We start from the raw sequence: 22,050 nt of genomic DNA, 5'->3' as shown, positions 1-22,050 counted from the left end.
CGCTGTCTCTTTCTCACTTTGATCTGTTGCCAGATCGTCTTTTAACAATGTAGCATTAATATTCAATTAACAAAATATTTAATCTTAATTATGAAAATTCATTATGAAATCATTGAAAAATCTAATTTCTTGCTTTATAAAATATAGTTGATTATTTTAAATGAGAATGAACAGTTGCTATTACATCAATAAACCTGTATCAGCTACATATAGCTGTATAGAAGGCATTGAAAAGATAGAGGATCGGCAACGTTGTTCTGCTATATTTCTCTACTGCCATTATAACGTGGACCTCACTATAGGACAGTAAACAAAGTATTATGAAACGGTCTGGAAGACATTAGGAGATAGGGACAATGAATGAATAAATGAGATTGAATGAAGACATTAGTCTTGTCAACTCTTCTGCATGCTTCCTACTGGAATCTATTAGTGATTTAGTAATCTATTAGTGATCTATTTGTAATTAGGTGACATCCTGTCATTGTTGTGCACGACTGAGTATATCACCTTGCTCGCTTAAGCGATATTGCGTCAAGTGGTCACCACGTCACCTTCTGAAATAATAGATGACTTACTGTCGTTAACGTGCACGACAGAGTGTCACCTGCTCGTTCGTGTCATCAAGTCACCCTGTCTGGATGTCACCTCCTTAGGTCCACACTAGCCCACTGTGGGTTGGGGGAGCTTTGAGTCGAACATCGTACTCAAGAATGTGTTGAAAACCAGAATTCACCCACAGAAACCCTGCTTGTCGAAGGAGGCGACTTAAAGGGACACAAAGGCAACTCCAGAAGTTGCCTTGCTTTCAAACCCACGGGATCTGCCCCATCAGGGCAGTTTCGGAGGGGCAAAAAGAAAAACCCAAGAGACCAGAGATGGGTGAAATTCCAGGCATAAGTGTGGGTCAAGATGCTGAGTCGAGGGTGACCAGGCGCCCGAGAGGCAGTTTGGCGTCCCCTCTCTCATCGGAAGGAACTACAAAAAGGCCACAAAACTTCAAAAGTAGTGGAACTTACGTAGGTCACGAGTTTGTGGGTGGAGAGACCCAACCTCACCACTGCTCAAAGAAGTGTGGCCATTCAGGCAAAACTTCTTGGGAGAGGTGAGGCTTTTGACCCTGCAAAGTATCGGAGGAGAAAAAGAAAAACCCAAGAGACCAGAGATGGGTGAAACTCCAGGCACAAATGTGGGTCAAGAGGCTGAGTCAAGGGTGGCCAGGCGCCACCAGAGGCAACTTGGCGACCCCTTTCTCAGCGGAAGGACCTTCTAAGAAGGCCAGGAGTGGAACTCACATAGGTCACGGGGACTAATCAGTCTGAAGAGACTGTCAAGCATATTACACTGGATTGCGACAAGCAACCAGGTGATAAATGGGATGTTAGCATAGGGTAAAACTCCTGGTTCTTGTAAAGGACACAGGTATTGGTTTGCCTAACTAACATAGGTACTACTTGGGAACGCAATAAGCGTCGGTTGACGTGTGGGGTTCTTTGAACCATTGGATCCTTGAATCCGTCCCTTCAAAATAATAATAATAAAAAATAATAATAATAATAATAATAATAATAGGTAATAATAATAATAATAATAATAATAATGATAATAATACTGTAATAGGCCACACACGAGCCGGTTTTTGCCTGACGGTTTTTTGCCGTCGCCATGCAAAGTACAAAATACACAGGAAGGCATAGAGAGGTGACAATTTGTCGGTGTCAGTCGATTTTAGAGGTGAAATCCAAACGGATCGACCAGTTGACAGGGTGACACCCAGACATTCCCCTCCGATGGTGGATGTAGACATGCTATGATGCTACTTCCACATTTCAGAGACAGAGATCCATGCTTGGTTAATTTCACATGCCTGCTAATACAAGAGACAGGGGCACCCTTCATTCCCATAGTCTGGACCCCCATTGGAAAACCTTGAAACTCCGCCAGAGGCTCTCCCGGCCCAGCTACTCACAGAGACGGATAGTCCAGATACTGTAATCAATCCTCCCATAGTCTGGAACCTTCACCTGATCATAAATCCATAGGCCAGGCTATACTCCCAGGGACGGAGTCACTGTAGTGCTAACACACAGCCAAGACAACAGCCAAAAAATAGATCCTCAATGACCAAATTAATTAACTTTTACCTCGAAAACATTATTTGACAAACTTATTTAAATATTCCTCACATTTACCGCGTTACCCTCTCCACCACAACCCTTACCAATAATATTGTCTACCCTCATACATAACCTCAAAAAAACTTCAGTTTCTGTTTGGGTTTTGAAAGTTGAAACATGCAGTTAGTTTTTTGGGCTTGAAAATACCGTATGCAAAACCTTCACCTGACCATGAACCCATAGGCCAGGGATGACGGAGTCACCGTTGTGCTAACATACAGCCAAACAATATTATCCTCGATGACGGAATTGAGTTAATTTTACCTGGAACACATTATTCGACAAACTCATTTAAATACTCCTCACATTTACCGCGTTACCCTCTTCACCAAGAACCCTTACCAAGTGCCTACCCTCATACATAACCTTAAAAAAAACTTCAGTAGGTATCCGTATTCAGTTTCTGTTTGGGTTTTGAAAGTTGAAGCATGCAGTCAGTTTCTTATTTGGGCTTTAAAATAGTTTTGCATACTCAGCCAGCATGAAACATGTCACCACAATAAAAACGTGAGTGTTATTTTTTTCATTTAAGAGTACCGGTAATAATTATCTTCAATTATATATTTATATTGATATTTTTTCACATAGGTATAATTTTTTGAGAAAAAAAAAATGATTGATCAGATTTCATCAGCTTTATGTTTATGTTTATCTTTTGAAGGGATGGATTCAAAGATCCAAAGGTTCGACGTCAACCCAAGCTTATATTGTGTTTCCCAGAAGTATGTTAGTTAGGCAAACCAACTCCCGTGTCCTTTACAAGGTCCAGGAGTTTCTTCCCTATACCAACATCCCATTCCTCACCTGGTTGCTTACAGCCAAAAAGAGCCCTTCTTCTAGCTCCAAGACTTTCGCAATCTAGTATGATATGCTTAGCAGTCTCTTCAGATTGATTACAAAGCCTACACATCTGGCTTTCGTTTCTGAGTCCAATTGTGTGGAGATGTTTCCTGAAGTGGCCATGTCCAGTTATCAGGGCAATCACCTGCTTGACCTGACCTCTACCCAGACTCACCAGCCACCTGGTGAAGCGAGGACTTGCGTCTGCCAGCAGTCTTTTGCCATGTGCTTGACCAGGGTGACCCTGCCATTGCTGGTGGTGTAAGTCCCTAGACCATTCATTTATTTTGTGGAAGGCAGTTGTTTTACTTATGCCACAGCCCGGCTCTGGGCCAAGGAATGGCATACTAGAACCCCGCTTAGCAAGCACTTCTGCACGCTCGTTACCTCCTATGCCTACATGGCCAGGTACCCAACCAAGATGCACAGAGTTGTGTGTTGCAAGCCTGCTGAGTGTTTTGTGGCACTCCCACATCAATTTAGACTTGATTTCATTGGAGTCAAGAGCATGAGGACTGTCTGACAATCTGACAGGATAGCTATATGCTTGTCACAATAGCGTCTGGCAATGCCTGTGTTGGCACAAGCCTTGATGCCCCAAATCTCATCAGCTTTACATTTTACAATAAGACTGAAAAATTAAAACGTGGAAGCAAAACTTCTACTGAAGCTTTATTTTTGAGTCATTCGGTCAATCGTTTCGAAATCTAGGGGGAAAACAGAATTGGTGAGCCTACCTACCTTTTTCCTCCCACTTAGCCTACACTTTACCCACCTTACCTTCCAGGTAAGCAAACCTGTGCTATGATCACCCTCTTATTAATCTAAATTATTATTCGATCATTGAAGTTGATAGAACTCGTTCGTTCATCTCATTATGAATTAATTTTGAGGATTCTCAAAAATTTCATGGTGAAGAAACCCCCTAGATCCATTTTTCCCATGGGCTTAAATATCCCTCGAACTAGTTCTACCTGGTTACCGTACCTATACACAGTACGCCTACACTATAATTCACAGTCCAATACAACAAACTCAGTATACTCTACAAGGAATTTCACACTGTATAAACTATGAAGAATATAATTCTCGAGATATAGGAGAATTTAAAGTCTCTATCTCTCCATGGCCCCATTTATACGGGTGTCTTAAACCGCGCTGAATTCGCTCGTCCAATTGGGCAGATGGGCAGACTATACAGGCCCATAAGACGTCATGCATTCTCAAGACGCGTGAAATAAATTCAGCGCGTCTAAGACGCCCGTATAGTTGGGGCCTATGAAGAGAATGAGAGAAGGAGAGAATGAACAATGTTTGGTAGAGTACAGTCATAGAGTGATAGTGTGGATAGAGTGAATTGATGGATAATAATAGAAATTCATTGAACTCACAAACACTTCAAGAACAAGTGACATACTCAATATATTAAGAAATAGAGAAAAAATAGCATTAGAAGATAATGCTATCTTTTCTTTATGGTGCCGTAGAGTGCCGTAGTGTTCTTGATTTGGTTGGAACGATAATTGATTTTTTGGGGTAATACGCCCTTTGAGCACCTATATGTCACAAAAATTTCATAATTTCTATTCTACATATTCTTTCTCCTTCATGCCATAATGAACACGTTTCTTCCTATTGAAATGATAATTTTTATAATTTTCTTTGATGAATTAAATTTAATAGTCTACTTTTTTAAATGCTAGCGCCACCCCCACCCCCCCCCCTGGGATAATCTGTGTATTCAGTATGCTGTTTAGAAATATAGGATTCTATCAAACGATAACTGTGTTCTCGAATCAAATTGACATTTTTGCACATTAGATTGCATTCGTCTTTTTATTCTTGTTCTCCAGTAACAAGGAATTAAAGTTGACATTTCATCAATACTTCATGCATTTTAAACAGATATTCCCAGGCTCTTTTTGAGCCAATATTTTGTGCCATTTGCTACAGAAATAAAAGTGATACCATGATTGAATTTGGAATGTTTTGTGTTGATTTTTTTCAGCTATCTATGAAAGGAAACCAATGAACTGACTAGAAGGTGGAAAGAGTTGGATCTTAACTGTTCCAACTATTAGAATGCGGTGGCTAGTACCGGTCCCAGGTAATGTCAAACTCCATAATAATTCATAAATCTTTCCAATTTTTTTTTTAAAGTCTATTAATGTTAATCATTGAGCATTTGTCAGTTGAGGTTTCTGAATGTTTGTCTTGAAATGAAGGTTATTAGTAAACTATGAAACTCCTTCACAATAATCATTGCATGTATGAGGTGGGTTAAATTTACTGCACCATAGTTCATAAAAGCCACCATCAAAACAAAATAATGTCATGTTCATAGTTTTTTTTCAAATTGAAAAGTCAATGACTATCGAGGCATTTTACTGTGCTTTATTTTGTTCACATGAGCTTGAAATCTTGTTGACTATCAAGATGTCTCATGATTAGTGAATAATTTCAAAAGAATTCACTCTTGTACTTATGTCACAAGATTCAAGTATCGTTCTATAATTTTTTTGAACAATCAAAATGTTTACAAAATTAATTGATGTACTCAACATGACAAATCATCAACATTAATCTACACTACATGCAAAGTATTATAAGAGTCATTACAGAAGTATTTATAATATATTCTCAATTACCGTACTCTACAGTTTGTTTCGATACACTTGGAAGAATTTGGCTGTTGGGGAAAAAACATTATTTTAAATGAAATATTGATATTTTTTGAATAAATGATTTCAAATTCTACAATTCACTATGACTATGAACTGTTTGGATAATATACATCGTACGGTTGCACAAAAGCCTGTTAAACTTGAACCTTGATTAAATACCACAAGAACCAATCAGATAAGTCTTCATTTCAGAAAAGCCTTTCTTCGGTTTTCTTGGCATTTAACTTAATCATGATTAAAATTTAACAGGCTTTTGTGCAACCGGGCCTAATTCTTTGAAGTACATTTATAAAGAAAACAGGAGATGGTTTAAAACATCATAGTTTTGAAAATACAAAAATAGTTACATTTTAAAAAATAACACATTTTTCATTTACAGCTTGAAAATGACTAGAAAAATTCTCAGCCTATAAACCATTTCAATTTCAGCTCATCAATTGCTTCAAGGTAAATTTAAAATTGAATAAACACAATATTCACATTCAAATTTCCAAAAAACCAGCAGTGCAACGTTATCTAATTACATTCAAATATTAATATTTTATATTTTTTCAAACAGTTCATAATAATATGAAAATAAATTTGAATGATATTGTAAGAGTTCAGAAAAGGGATACTTCATCATTTAAATCAATTGAATCAAGAACTGATCAATTTTTTTATGCATCCCACATTCAATAACTTTTTCTAAATTAGAAAACAACATTACATTCAGAAGCATCACAAATGAATATAGGCCTAGTTGATAATGATCAAATGAAACGACTCGAAATTGTCACAATTACTCATTTCAAATAAATAGTTAAAACAATCTTGAGTCGTTTTATTCACCACAACATATCCTCTACTACAACACAAGATGATAGTAAGCTATATCAACTGAAATTAAAAAAACCAGTTTGAAATTGATTCTGATGAAATTTGAATGAGAATGCTTTGAAATGCTTTAAAAAGTGCTGAAAGTTTCGCTGAAGCCACATATTTGTTTCAATTGATTTAATAATTTGTCATTAAATTATAAATTGAATCGTTGAAGTGTACTAAATTGCATTTCAATCACTTAGTGATTGAGCAGAATATTGTAAACACAAGTTTAGAGCACACCCAGCCATAAATGTGTGAATCTCTCTTTTTGAGGAAACTATTTTTGGACTCGGTATAGATCTGAATGTAAAAATAGCTCCCTCCACTACGGCTTGCATAAACTTATCTCTCAACCCATAACCCAACTTTGGAATAAAATAGTTGATTTCAGTCACTCAAACAACTACATACAAGCTTATAAATACTGTAGTGAAACTATTCTATTTTGTGTATTTTCAAGTGAAATTGGGTAGTGATGTGAAGTGCTTACTCAAATTTCTATAGAATATTGATAACATATATATTGTCTGCTGCAAAAATATTGATAAGCTCTGTTCTTGAAGTTATGAAATCGTGTTCAGGCTTGTCATACAATTATCACTGCAAGGAATTATTCAATAATCGAATTTTCAGTCTCATTACAAGCTTGCCCGATAAAACTCATGATACTGTAACAGTATATTCCAGTTTGTGGTTTGATAAGATGTCATATTCATCACACAGTGTACATAATACATCAAATTTTTAAAAACTAACATTCACAGTTTTAATTGAAGTAAATTTCTGATGGAGAATATTTCTACAATGATAGGCCTACATCATTAATATTACGTTTTATTTTGGGTCAAATGTAGTGACAACAGTAACGTGACATTTCAACATTTCAATATTCTATTCGTTCCAAGCCTCAAACTGTTATAAATACCACACTCAATATTATGTAATAGGCTCATTAGAGTCCTCAATACTGCCTATACATATTTTCTTCATGACATTCTACCTACCCTAAACTGTTGGCCTATCTACCACCTATAATCACCAAGCAAATAAGTTTTTATATTTCATAATAGGATCATAAATTCACAAAAAATGTTATCACTCAAGCTTTATTTACATATAGTAATGTGCGCTAATAATGCCAAATTACATATAACGTTCACAAATTACATTACATTCAAATTTAACATTGAATTTTGGTAATAATATTTCATAAATTCCAGTATTAAAATTTACTTCGAAAAGACGTTGCTCATAATAAATTGTATGAAAATCTTCTTATGAAAAGTGAATAAAATGTAATGCATAAAGGAGGTTTGAGAAAATCTCTGTCTAAATATTCACTAACCGATAATAAATCTTTGTTTGACTAAAGTAATTCACAATTTGATAACTTAATACACTCACACATTACATCTGAAATTTTTGAATCTATTGGAAAATGGTGAACAATGTTCACACAATTGGAGTCGTGGTAACTAAATAGATTCAAATTAGCTTCTGAATAAGAATTCTTCAATATAATTTTTCAAAAATCCTTCAAATAGTCAAGTAGATCATCCATTTTATATGATAAGAGAAGTCTTTTTGCATGAAAGCTTAATTCTGATTGGAATGCATGGTGAAGCAATCACAAATTTTACAATTTGCAAGTTTTTAATAATTCATATCACTGACAGGGCATGCTACCAATGCTCATACTCTGAAACAGGATCTGTATTACAATTAAAAAGGGTAGCTTTGTTTTGCAGAAAGAAAAGCAATGTACATTTTCTAACTCATCACATTTATTTGAAATTTTAATATTTTCCATTACAGTATAAAAAAATAACACATATGATGAGTGGAAGCTGAACCTGAAAACTTCTGGAAGTTAAGACTATTAATAAATATTATTTATCGATTTCATTAATCCCTTCCAGCACATTGAATCATTTACGGTACCTTTTGTTTTTTCAACAGTTTGTATGATCGTTCAAAATTAATGGATCCTTAAATCATAACGTATACACGTTTACCCTCATTTCTTATATTTGTATTTTGTCACATTTATTTCATGATTGAATTCTCCTACAACTTGTGTAGGAAATTTCTATTCCATCTATAGTGAGATTCAATTCAAACAGTCAGCATTACTTTCATATAAAATCTATGCTTTCCATTCAACCAATGCTGACAGCCTGATGTGAATCAGATAAGTGTTGGGCCAATACTAAAGCGGCTAAGTAAATATCAATCATATCAAATGAAATATTTATCCTGGATCCGGGCAAAATTTATTTTTAGAACTTCCCATTGCCATCATAAACAATAGTAGCCTAACAAAGATACAGAAGTATCAAGTAGTTGTGTATTGTACTTAGGCCCGCTAATACTTGGCTGTCATGGATCTGTTAGAGAAGATAATAGTTCATGGTAATTTATTGAATCTTACCCAAATTTTTGGTCCCTTTGCATTAATGAATCAGAACTTTGTTTAATACCATTCCTAAGTAATATTGGAAATATTGATCTCTTTTCTGTATAGGGCTACTTGTAATATTAATATAAAGAAAAATAAAAATCGCAGTACCCTTTTTGAAATATTTTATCACAACATGTTTCGGACATTTATGCTATTTCCAAGTGATTGAAACATGTTGTGATAAAATATTTCAAAAAGGGTACTGAGATTTTTATTTTTATTCATATTTATATGGAAATATTGACTCTGAAGTGGAAAATCACCCTACTTCTAGATTTCCTGCTTTTATCAACCAAGTTTTTACTCTTTGTTTGTTTTTTTGTAAATGTTAATATTAACAGTAACATTCAAAGTTGTGATTTGATTTAAAAAAATACTAATATAACAGATGAGTACTGATACACATAGAAAATACTTGAACAAAACAAAACGTTACAAAAGCTATCACGACTGTTAGATTATTTCAGATTGAAAAATTAAAATCAGAATGACTTCTCAGTTCATATACTGTGGCGGTATTTGAATCGTTGATATTATAATATAATAATATGCTGTTTGTGATCTATGCTTATTGTTACTTATATTTTTTTGTTATTGATTGCCTGTAATCTGTATATTGATTCCAAACATTCCCAACTGATGTGTATGAGTGTCATTGCTTGTGTTAAAAATATCATTCATTGTTCTCTCGAAAGTAAATTTCCTTTATATAGTACAGAAAATGTGAAGCACAGAGCTCGTCTCTCTCGAAGCTCTGTATATTATAAATTTCTTAATAATATCGCATCCCTGAAATCCTGAGAATATAAAAGTTGAACATTGCTGATAAAAGTTTAATGATCAAAATAAATCAAATGTTCAATTGTAAAGTTACCATCAGACCAGGGATTCAAACTAAAGAATTGAAATAATGTAATATTTTATTTTTCTGTGCTGTCCAGTCCATTATTTTATCTGGAATTAATTTTTCGATATTTCCATCAACTTTTATATTCTATATAATAAAGTAATTACTTTCAATTTTAAAGTCTCATCTACCTTCATAATAGTATTTCTTTTATTGTGAAAACACAAAATTTTCCTCTCAAACTTGAACATCTCGAGCTCTGATTTTCTAAGTTCACTTGAATAATTATAGTCTTTTCAATGACTAGTTCCAATAATAGGTACCCTACCTGCTTGATAGTGTGATTTGCTATTTCATTGCAATAAAATTATTTTAATGTCAAAGATTATTACATATACAACTTGTAATGCTACAGGCTTTCATATCAAATTTTATAGCCATTGTAAGATTATACACAGTCTCATCAAATCAATTTGAAACATATTTATTGATTATTTTATTTTAGATGAAACATTTTCAAACAGCTTTTAGCAACAGAAGATGATAGGTTAGTATTTTTGATTTTTGCAAAAATATATAGACTCGATGTTTAGCTAAATATGGAGTGGTGCTTTCAGTGTTAAATGTTGCGTGCTGTCAGAATGTCAACTCTTGAGAACATATTGTTCTATTTAGAAATACTCTTGGTATCTACTATCTTCTTGTAACACGTTTGGACTCAAACTCAAATAGAAAAAATAAATAATTATTAATTATTTAAATATATTAGGCAAATTATACTTGATCATAACAATAAATAATTACTAAACATATACAAAAATGATAACGAAAATGATGACCTAATTATTCTTACTGCAATGGAGAAACTCAATAATTCATTCATTTATTGTATAAAATACTGTAACCATAATACAATTATGACATTGGAGGAAAAACTAGGCTGAGCCTGTACTATTTCTCTCCAAAAATTTTGATAAAATGTGCTCTTATTAGGTGAGAGCATATTAATAATAATTGTGCTCTCATGAGGTGAGAGCAACAGTTTATTGGATAATATCTTATATAACTGAATATAATGCTCAAATTAAAAATTAATTCAAAATCACATGAAAAAACGGACAAAGCCTGAACTAAAACACCGATATAGACCTAATAATAATGGTATTCATGTTTAGAATAAACCACAAGGGCATAAAATCAAGCCTTGAGGAAGGCTAAACTCTAATAATGAAAAATAGTACAGTGTTCAATAAATATTTGATCGAATAAGACAAAATAGAGACATTTAGAAGTATAGGTTTTGATTTTACAAGCTGAAAAATCTAAATATCTACCAGTACAAATAAAAATATGCCTGATATAGTAGGGTATAGAAAAATAGATTATGTTAAAATATTAAAATCAACATTATCAAAATAATAAATTGATCCTCATTACAAGTTTTTTTTTAATCTTAATTTTCAAATCCGTACAGTAGATGATAAATCTACAGTAGTTAATACTTTGAACCAATTGAGATAAATATATGGTAAACTGTTATTAGAAGAACTCTCTCAATAGCAAAATTTGTTGTCAAATAAATATAAACAATCAAAATAAATTATTTCTTCTTCTTCCTTAAATATTAGTTTCTATGCTTTTAAAATAGTAAATTTTGCATAGAAATAGAATTTAAAAAAGATAGAAATAGGAAATATAATATAAATACAATACATATAATATAAATAGTTCTAGACCTTCTAGTACTCTTGACTGATCATTCATTGATGTTATTTTGATTGTTGAATGTTGAATGATAAATCTGCTTATTCATTAGTCTCTGGTACCTACTAAAGACTGATGACCTGTGCAGAAAACCTGTGAATGAAATCACTGTATGTTATTGGTTTCTGACATTTTGGTTTACAAATATTATGTTTATCACATCATTGCATAACTCTGTGTGTTGGAGCACATGCATGGTTGCATGAAACCTTTTGTATTGTGAGAAAATTGTATTGTTGGTGAAAAATGTTTGATATAAATATTTTAAGCACTTCTAATCAACAAGGCATTTTAACTGATAAAGGAGTTTGGTTTGATAATGAATTCGTTCAAATTCTCTCATAAATAAATTCATAGTGTAGTTCTATTGGAAAGTTATGTCTATAATAATGATTTATTTTCAAAATAGTTCTCACGATTGTGAAACTTTTGAATTGGTATGGTAACCTCTCAGTTACTGTGAAGTAGATTCTTTAATCTGTGAGATTCCGTTTTTCAACTCCAGAACCTCTTATTACAATGCAAAGTTTGTTGTATCCACAGAAAAATATTATTATCAGAAATTCTGTATTGAGAAAAATGTTGATCTTTAGTAACACTCAATCGAGTACTAGAATATGAATGTTTAATTTCCTAAAATTCAACTAGTATTACTGGTATATAATTCAAAGATACCATACTTGAAGTTAATAGAGATATCTAGAAAATATAATTCAAAGTATTAAATCATATGAAGTGCTTATAATATTTGTGAATCTATTGAAATTGTTCTACTATTTGTGTTTATGCTATAATTATATCTGTGTATATCAATTTACTTTATATTTATCTATTTGTATAGGATATTATTTAAGTAAAAGTAAAGTGAAATGTAGGTAAATACCTAATATATATTTCCAAAAAGAAATAAATGCGTTAACAAATTTAAAAATTATAATAATAACATGGATATTTTATAGTGCTTCATGTGAATTTCCATCTATTGTAGAGTAAAATAAAAACTTTCAACCATAGAGAATACTATTTTAAATTTAAAATTTTATTTACACTATTCATGTTATTACAAAAAGTTCGTTATTATTCCTTCCAAATATCATTGATGAAGAAATAACTCAAATAATTCAGTGAGAACAAAAATATTGAATAAAATTATTCATTTTGTAATTATAACAAGAGTTAAAACTCAGATCAGAGTTAAAATTAGAAATGGAAATTTTAATCTACAAAATAAATGGAAGAAATTGACTGTATTTTAAATTAGATAGTTTCTTACCTACTTATTATTTTTCAAAAGCATTGACTCAAAGCTATTTACAATGGAATATTATTTGAACCCATATCTTCTGTTTTTTATAAGAAATCATTCATTTGAATTTTGATACTTTATTAAAAAATCAATAAATTGACAAAAATAACATGAATATTTTTTATATTTTGGTTTTGCAAAATGTTCCACAATACTAATATCTTATCATGTTAAAATATATTATCAGAAATTCACGAGAGCAGCGAAAAAATCTTATTTGAGAAACTGTGGTTTATTTTGATATAGAGGAAGTTGAAAATGAATTGATTGAATTGTTTTTTTCAGTTCTCTTTCAATTTATTGAGAGGAACATAATAATTATTCAAGAATGAGTTTTTAGCATAAATTATAGTTAAACAAAATGTTTTCATGAGAAAATTCCGACATATTAATGTGGGTCATCAGTGATAAGACAACTACCTAATAGTTACTCTGTTGCATATCCATACTCTTTTTCACTATTAAAATTAAACTTGAATTTTAAAAAATACTTTTGGAGTGAAAATGGACTTACATTGGTAGTGACGATCGTTTCGACCTGTTGTTGGTCATCATCAGACTGTAGGAATTTACTCTAATCACTACCAAAGTGCAATTTCACTCCAAAAGTGTTTTTTAAAATTCAAGTTTACCTAATAATATTGTGGTAATAATGAATATAATAACTGTAGAATAACTCATAAACAAACATAGCTTCAATACATTATTGGCAAATAATCACTCTGATCAGAAAGCATCTTTAAACATAGATAATAAATTAATGCTGAAAAGCACTCTTTTGCAGAATAACTGAAACTCTTTCACATGAAGAAGAATAGAGCAAGAAATCTCCGTAAATGTGGTAAGGGTCTTACATTAGAGTTTGAAAGAGTTTTAGAGCTTAGATGAGAAATATATGGTTAGTTTAAGATATCGTTCTTGAATACTGTGTCAATATGAAAGATCTAACAATTTTTTTTCTAAAATGCACATAATAGTTCTCAATTTGAATAGTAAGTGTAATTGAAAGAAATCTTCACTAGTAACTGTACATAAACAAATCTATTAATTTTTGGTTTTTCTCTTGGTTCGTTTCAGTTTTTCTCTTCGCAACACTATCTTTGTCCGAGGGAGACTTATGTTTTCCTAGTGAGTAGTGCACATTTATTGTGACAGCCGACTTCTAGATCATCATCATAACCTTGTACAAAACCCCAGATTAATGTCTGCTAAATTTCTCTTTCCAAATAACTTGAAATCTTTTTAGTTTGTGTTGTTCGTTGTGTAAAACAAAATTTCAACAGTACCTATTTGTACTGTATTGCACTTACCTAAGATAATAATGGTACATTGATTCCAAATGTTAAAATTGTTTTCCAAAATTTAAAATCATCTGTAAATCTAATTTATTATATATCTGATTAATTATATTGTATTGAATACCTGTGAAAGTGGTTGGCACTGTTGGTATCTTATTATTCAGATAAGTTAAAAGACATGAGCCTTCTACTCCTCTCTTGTAAGCGTGACCACTCGAGCCTACCGCGCTAAATATATATTATTTTCCGGTGGCTTGGAACCCACCTAAATCTATAGGCTCTGTCATTCATCGTACTTTTCTTTACCCAGAACAAGCCTGGAGCTTATGTGGGCATCACTTTTGACAAAAAATAATGATATATTCTTGAAATTTTTCCTTCTTGAATAATCTTACCTCTTTTTATTTGAGTGGGGATAATGTACATGAAACCATTCATAGTTTGCAATAAGTTCATCACATTCGTTTCTGCTGAAAAACGAAACACAAGCACAAGTGGGTGTTTTATTGTCCACACCAAATTATAATTCTATATAACTTACTGCATGAAATGCAAAAAATTACAAATTAATCATTCACCATCCTAATTATCATCATCATCTTCATTCTTCTTGGTATGACTCTCAAGCTAGGTTTCTTCTCAATTACTTATTTCTCCATTGAAACATCCCCAAAGATCTATGTCAGATTAAGTCTTCTCATCTTCCACTCGATAACTCTACTGAAATAAATTCAATTAATTTCAGTTCTAGTCAAGTTCTTTTTTCATCTGGTTGGATTTGAAAATATCTCACAAGTTTCCATCTCTTCATTATCATTGCAATTCTTATCACAAGCTGAAACACGAGTTTTGTCACTATACACTTGATTGACGCTTCTCAACCGTGTCTTCTCTACCTGCATCTCTGTTTCCATTTCCTCCGTCTTGCATTCATGCATCTAAAGGAACTCTATTCACCGGCTTGCCGTTTGCTAAGACTGTCTTCTGTCCTCCTTTCAAATCTGTACTGCTTTGACAGTGTGTGAGTGCGTGTGTGAGTGTGAGTGTTTTGTACCAGGCTGCATACTTAAGTCATAAATGCTGATTCCTTTGGTGAACGCTCCTCAACCATTTGATCACTGCGCATTGAGCACTGCGCAGACAGCTACAGCATAAAGTAAGTGATGAAAATCAAAATTATTTACAAAGTAGTAAATAGGCCTACCATAATATTTAATATCAGATAGTATCAAGATTGAATAGTGTCTTAAAGTCTGATGCATGCCCACAATAATATATCGACTTGATTCAAACTAACCCCAAAAAATATATTTTTTTACATTGAAAATCAGGATATTGTTAATAAATAATTAACTCTCAGTTTGCATAAACATTTGATGTGGTAGCAAAAATCAATTTTTTCTTTAGTGTGAAAGAAGATAAATAGATTAGTTTAAAATACAACTTTTATTACTTGGGAACCTAAGAGACATTAATAATGATGAGGTTTTCCTTCTCAAATCTTGAATATTTCTAAAGACCCTTTTTGATTCGACCCTCCTCTCCTGAACCTATATGTACATACTCATGCTTCTCTATACCTATAACTGTCCACCATGATATATTTCAGCAAAAGTAAAGTTGAAATGGGAGGTGATTTAAAAAAAATCCTCTAACATAGTATTGTTTATTGTTTTTGAAGGGACGGATTCAAGGATCCAAAGGTTCAAAAAACCCCACACGTCAACCGACGCTTATTGTGTTCCCAAGTAGTATGTTAGTTAGGCAAACCAATACCTGTGTTCTTTACAAGAACCAGGAGTTTTCCCTATACTAACATCCCATTCATCACCCGGTTGCTTGTTACAATCCAGTGTGATATGCTTGGCAGTCTCTTCAGACTGATTAGTCCTCGTGACCTACGTGAGTTCCACTCCTGGCCTACATTGAAGGTCCTACCGCTGAGGAAGGGGTGGTCAAGTTGCCTCTAGGGCGCCCGTCCTCCCTTGACTCAGCCTCTTGACCCACATTCGTGCCTGGAGTTTCACCCATCTCTGGTTTCTTGGGTTTTCTCTTTTTGCCCCTCCGAAACTTCGCAGGGTCAGAAGCCTCACCTCTCCCAAGAAGTTTTGCCTAAATAGCCGTCCTTCTTTGAGCAGTGGTAAGGTTTGGTCACTCCAGCCAAAACTCGTGACCATCGTGAGTTCCGCTCCTGGTCTTTATGTAAGTCATTCCGCTGAGAGAGGAGACGCCAAACTGCCATGAGGGCGCCCGGCACCTGGCTACCCTCGACTCAGCCTCTTGACACACATTTGTGCCTGGAGTTTCACCCATCTCTGATCTCTTGGGTTTTTCTTTTTGTCCCACCAAAACTCTGCAGGGTCAGAAGCCTCACCTCTCCCAAGAAGTTTTGCCTGGATGACCGCCCTTCTCTGAGCAGTGGTGAGTTTTGGTCTCTCCACCCATAAACTCGTGACTAATGTGAGTTCCACTCCTGGCTTCTTTGTAGGTCCTTCCGCTGAACGAGGGCGTGACCCACGTGAGTTTCACTCCTGGCTTCTTTATAGGTCCTTCTGCTGAAGGAGGGGTCACCAAATTGCCTCTAGGGCACCTGGCCACCCTCCACTTAACCTTTTGACCTACATTTGTGCCTGGAGTTTCAACCATCTCTGGTCTCTTATGTTTTTCTTTTTGCCCCTCCGAAACTGCCCTGATGGGACAGATCCCGTGGGTTTGAAGGCAAGGCATCTTCTGGAGTTGCCTTGAGGTACATTTTAGTCGCCTCCTACGACAAGCATGGATACTGTGGGTGAATTCTGGTTTTCAACACATTCTTGAGTACGATGATCGAATCAAAGCTCCCCCAACCCACAGGGGGCAACCTAGTATGACTGTGCAAAATTACCCAACTCTATGCTTTGAAAATGATAATGCAATTTCCTCCAAATTAATTAGTAAATTCTTCAAAGCCTTTTCAATTTTGTATAAAGGACAGCAAGTAAAGCTAAGACTAGAATGGTCTTTTTAGATTCTTATTTCCTCCACTATAAGGATATCAGTTGGTCACTCTCACTCAGTGCGGCAGCCCATTTAATGGGCAGGAAACACAACAAAAATTATAATATAATAGGCCTATACCTGCCCTTATCCTTGATATTCTCAAGATCAGGTGAATGGTTTGTTTATGTGTTACTTGTATTCTATTTCACTAGTTTATTAGGCCAAAAATATTACAAGTAATATATTGATTAATCAGTATCACTCCTTTATACAAAGAAAATAGGAGTAACCTATTCTGAAATGGATGAAAATTTTTTTTTCATAAACGTGAACTTGTACAGTTGCACCTTCAGGTAAATCAGCTCTCATCACTGGCAAATATTTTTTTTATCATCAGCTCATATCAAAAGTAAACTGTGCCCAATCTGTGCTTATATGTTTGGCCTCCCCATTACCAGCTATTTGTTTTCCTTATAAATTGGTAGCAGTCTCTTTCAATCTGAAATTGATACCAGGTTGATCATTCTGGCTCTGTTTTATACAAACCTTATAAGAAAATAAGAGTAGTCTAACCTATTCCGATGAGGAATGTTGCATCTTCTGGTAAATCAGCTCTCATCATAGTTTAATAAATTATCACCAGCTCTATGCTCATATCAGAAGTAAACTGTGCTCAATCTGTGCTCATATGTTTGGCCTCCTCAGTACCTCATTTTAACCTTCTCAGAGGTCGTTGGAACAGTTTAACTCAAATTTGCCTTGTAGACAGATGATGAATTTCAATGCACTTCTGTCGCAACGGTAGGCCTATGACACAATCATCTAGTCATACACTTCTTCTGCTCCAAATCTGTCTGAGTACCGGTACATGATGATTACTTCTTTCAGTTGATATCCAGGAATAAAAGAAACTAATAAATTTAATATAAAAGAGTTCGAATGAAAGATCTCTTTACCATTTAAAGTTATCAACCCCCATTTTCCTATTACATTGATTTGGAAAATGAATTGAAATGGACAGATAATAAGAATGCTATTTTCCAACCTTCATTCAATAGAAAGGAGAAAACCATCCATTCTAATTCACTTGAATATTTTCTCTCTTTTCAAAAAGAGATAAGTAATGAAGATGAACCCAAACCTATCCAAAGTTTAGTTAATCGTTATAAGTCATCGAATTTGATTTCCCACCCTCTTTTCAATGTTTATTGAAACTTGAAAGTTTCCCACTCCCAATATTGTTTGGAACAATAATTTTGAAATCAATGAACCATTATGAATATTAATGAAACATGAGATAGTCTTTCAGAAACAGTTGATTCTAAAATGGTTAGTATGTTTTTAAGTATCGGTCATAGGCTGAAACAATTACATGGTGTTATGCAACATTCCATCCTTTGGCACATCATCAGATTATGGCCCGGTTTCTAGGACACTTATCAAATTTAATGGACCATTAAACCTATAGATTCTATGGTCCATTAGATTCAATAAATTCTGTTCTAAAGAAACCGGGTCTATGAGTATTATGCCTGGCTTCTAGAACACTTATCATATCTAATGGATCATTAAATCTACAGGTTTAATGTTTTATTAGATTAAATATACTAGAAACCAGGCAATAGAGTATTGTAACATTCCCAATTGACAAAAATATGAGGAAAACTGAACAAGATATTACAAGCTTCCAAGAGGTTTTGACCAAAAACAGTTTTTTTGATATAATGGAAGTGCATCAAGGTTCATAAGAATATAAGACATCAATGGCCAAAACTATGTATTATCATAGAGAAACAATAGCGTAAGTAGATATCTCATGGTTTAGGGCGTTTATGTCGCAACTTTTACTGTTATCTCAAGCCGATTACTGTCGATTATTTTCAATTTTTACTGTTTTTTTGGGGTGAGAGTGTATGAACGGCACAATTTGAGAGACTACCAGCGTCACACAGCTGCATGAGAAAGAACTACGTGAACTATCGGCTTGAGATAACAGTAAAAGTTGCGACATAAACGCCCTTTACCATGGGATATCTACTTATGCTGTCGTTTCTCCATGGTATTATTCAGTAGCTCTCAATAAAATACTTGTTGGTCTCATCATAACATAGTGTATTTCAGAACTAAAGACCGTTGAGCAGAAAGTAATTAATTATGCATGATTGTCTGAGGTCTTGACAAAAATATTTATTTTTCATTTATAATTTATTGAATTATTCAGCTATGGAATGCCCTATAGTCATTTGGGAGTGTAACAACACTCTATATTTTAAATGCAGCCCTGATGGTGTTGTAGAAGAATGGATAAAAAAATGTTTGCATGTGTCATTGTAATTGTTTCACGATCCACCCGCGAAAGGCGAAATACCGCAATTTGTTATTAAACATGAAAAACTAAAAGATTTAAGCTACTTGGAAAGATGTGTAGTTGCTAACTGCAGTACGAATTGAGTCAATGTGTAGATTGTGAAGGCTGACGTGTGTGTCTGCTCTAATTGTCAATAATCGTAGAGTGTTCCATATTTTCAGTGATTTTACTTGCGGCTGCCACGTTGAGCGATGCTGAGTGCCAGAGTGAGTATTCTAACATAACCGACCTTAAGTACCTGCCTGAACTCTGAATCGGTAACTAAAAACTAGTTCGACTTATTTCTGGTATCCACACTTCAGCATGACATTTTTTGCTACGATCAACGAATGAGTAGTGTTCCCAGAGTAGGTTCTACTACACGCGATAGGTTAAACCATACTACCTACAAACGTGATTCGATAAAATAAATGCAATCAATGTCGTGGATCTCTGGATACCCCAAGCTTTATATACCATTGAAATACAACTAGGGCTCAAGGCAGTTTTTAAGTTGTAGAAAATATATATGCATCGATAATACGATAATCGTAATATAGAGGGCTTCCAGCGAAGTTAGTGGTATAGTTTTTTTGAGAAGTTTTCCTACAGAATAAGTCAAGTGATTTGGACAACGATTTGTTTGAGGTGGAATGTAGCGTAACGGTGCTTCAGTACCCTATTTTTTCGTTCTGTGAGCAAAACTATCACAAAAATAGGGGGTTTATTTATAAATATTAATGTATTTATTTAAGGTTTTTCTATAAATCAAATCAAATCATCGTTTATTGCTATAAAACATACAATATGTTGAAACAATCATCATTATTAATTAAAACATGAAAATACGAGTTGAAGAACTCAACTATCACAGATAAAACTTATATTACACACTACAATCCACACATAACTAAAACAACAATGGAACCATGAGCAATCACTACAGCACAGCTGCACCACAACACAATTATAATAAAAATAATAATAATAATAACAATGGTATTACACAACAAAAGCTATTATAAAACAGGTAATACCTAAATGTATGTGAGTTTTTCTGTGGTCAAAAAGTAGAACATTCACACTCATGAAGTCTATACAAAAAATTCATTAACCGAATATAGGTATTTTTCCACAAGAGCTTCTTTTATGTAAGATTTGAAACGTTTGATGTCCATGAGTCTCACCTCTAGAGAAAGTTCATTAAATAATTTTATAGACATGTAATGCCAATTACTTATATTACGAATACCGTCTCTTATAGAGAAAAGTATCCAAGCTAATTGGTTTTGAGACATCCCAAGTTTTAAAACAAATAATTTATTCATAAATAACTCGAGTAGCCTATATCCATTTCAAAGAAATGTTTGGATGTTATTCCCCTTGGTTTTTCTTCGGCCAATTAAAATTAAGCGTCTGATGAATCCATGAAAATACAAGTTATTCTTCTTCAATATTTTCTATAATATTTGTTCAATATAGCTTAGTATTTTTAAACGATGATTCACCAAATTTAGTGTAACGTTGCTACCACTGCCACAATCTTTATTCTTGTGGGCAAATGTGGTTAATCTATTCCTCCAAAGTCCTATCCAAAGAGAGGCGAATATAATTTCAATGCACATCTGCAAAATTAATAAAAGCACTTTGAATTGAATGCTTTTTGTTGACTTTAGTTGTAATGATCATAATAATAGTGCATCTAAAAATCAAGCGGGCAAATAATTCACTTCACAATTTTTTACATAGAAGAAACTAGCCACGCTGTACAATCCATTTTTTATATATAAATCTCACATTTATTCTGCTAGACATTGTCCCAAACGCTTTTCTATCAATCAATTCTTTGATCTTATTTGAATACTTTTTTCTCATTGCCAGCGTTCAGTACAATAGTTAGATACTAAATAATAGTTAATTAGGCTCCTTTGAGTAGCTGTATAATGCAAACAAAAGTCACGATGCTCTTCAACTCCAGTAGAATAGATGTTTCAAGCACTAGGTAACTGTTTTATCAAAACATAAATCCTATTAAAGAATGACATAATTATATTCATTATATATATTCTAGGATTTCCTCAAAGTATAAATTTATAAGTGTGGCTACGCATTTTTAAAAATGACAGCAATTATGAGATTGTAATTGAATTGGAGTTGAAAGTATTGGAGTTAATATCAGCTAATAGCATTGCATGTTGAATTAGAGCCTGCGTAAAATTTCTATCTCGATTTCAATCACTGTAATCTATAAACGATTCTATGTAAAATAGTGGAAACTTCATTTCTTATTAAAATTCAGTACGGTAGCCTAAAACATTGTTTAGTATTATTGTAATGCCTAGGTTTTGTAACAATTTCTGCTGTTGAAGAGTATCTAAGTTTAAAATTGGAAAACTCTCTTAGATTTTGGATAATTCTCAAACTTCTACTCTATAGTGCATTATTGAATTTAGAAAAATAAACAACTTCTAATTTTGACACTT

The 22,050-nt window shown here is 33.5% G+C and overlaps 1 protein-coding gene across 8 annotated transcripts in view; it reads left to right on the top strand.

The window, feature by feature from the left end:
- LOC111043352 (protein quiver) overlaps window positions 1-22,050 on the top strand; it is a 45,091-nt gene that overhangs the window by 10,339 nt on the left and 12,702 nt on the right. Inside the window, exons 2-4 of one of the 8 annotated variants that reach the window (XM_022328270.2) lie at window positions 5,026-5,124; window positions 14,021-14,071; window positions 19,750-19,794. In XM_022328270.2, coding sequence (XP_022183962.1) covers window positions 5,100-5,124; window positions 14,021-14,071; window positions 19,750-19,794 — 121 coding nt within the window. In that variant the 5' untranslated portion in view covers window positions 5,026-5,099. Of the gene's footprint in view, window positions 1-5,025; window positions 5,125-8,900; window positions 8,978-10,398; window positions 10,421-13,732; window positions 13,785-14,020; window positions 14,072-14,143; window positions 15,398-19,749; window positions 19,795-22,050 lie in introns of those variants that run through there. The other 7 variants (XM_022328269.2, XM_022328275.2, XM_022328273.2 and 4 more) reach the window with 7 other exon arrangements.

This window comes from Nilaparvata lugens, chromosome X (genome assembly GCF_014356525.2).
Source record: "Nilaparvata lugens isolate BPH chromosome X, ASM1435652v1, whole genome shotgun sequence".
Taxonomy (NCBI): Eukaryota; Metazoa; Arthropoda; class Insecta; order Hemiptera; family Delphacidae; genus Nilaparvata; species Nilaparvata lugens.
Note: the sequence above shows the minus strand (reverse complement) of the source record. Positions and strands in the feature narration are given on the sequence as shown.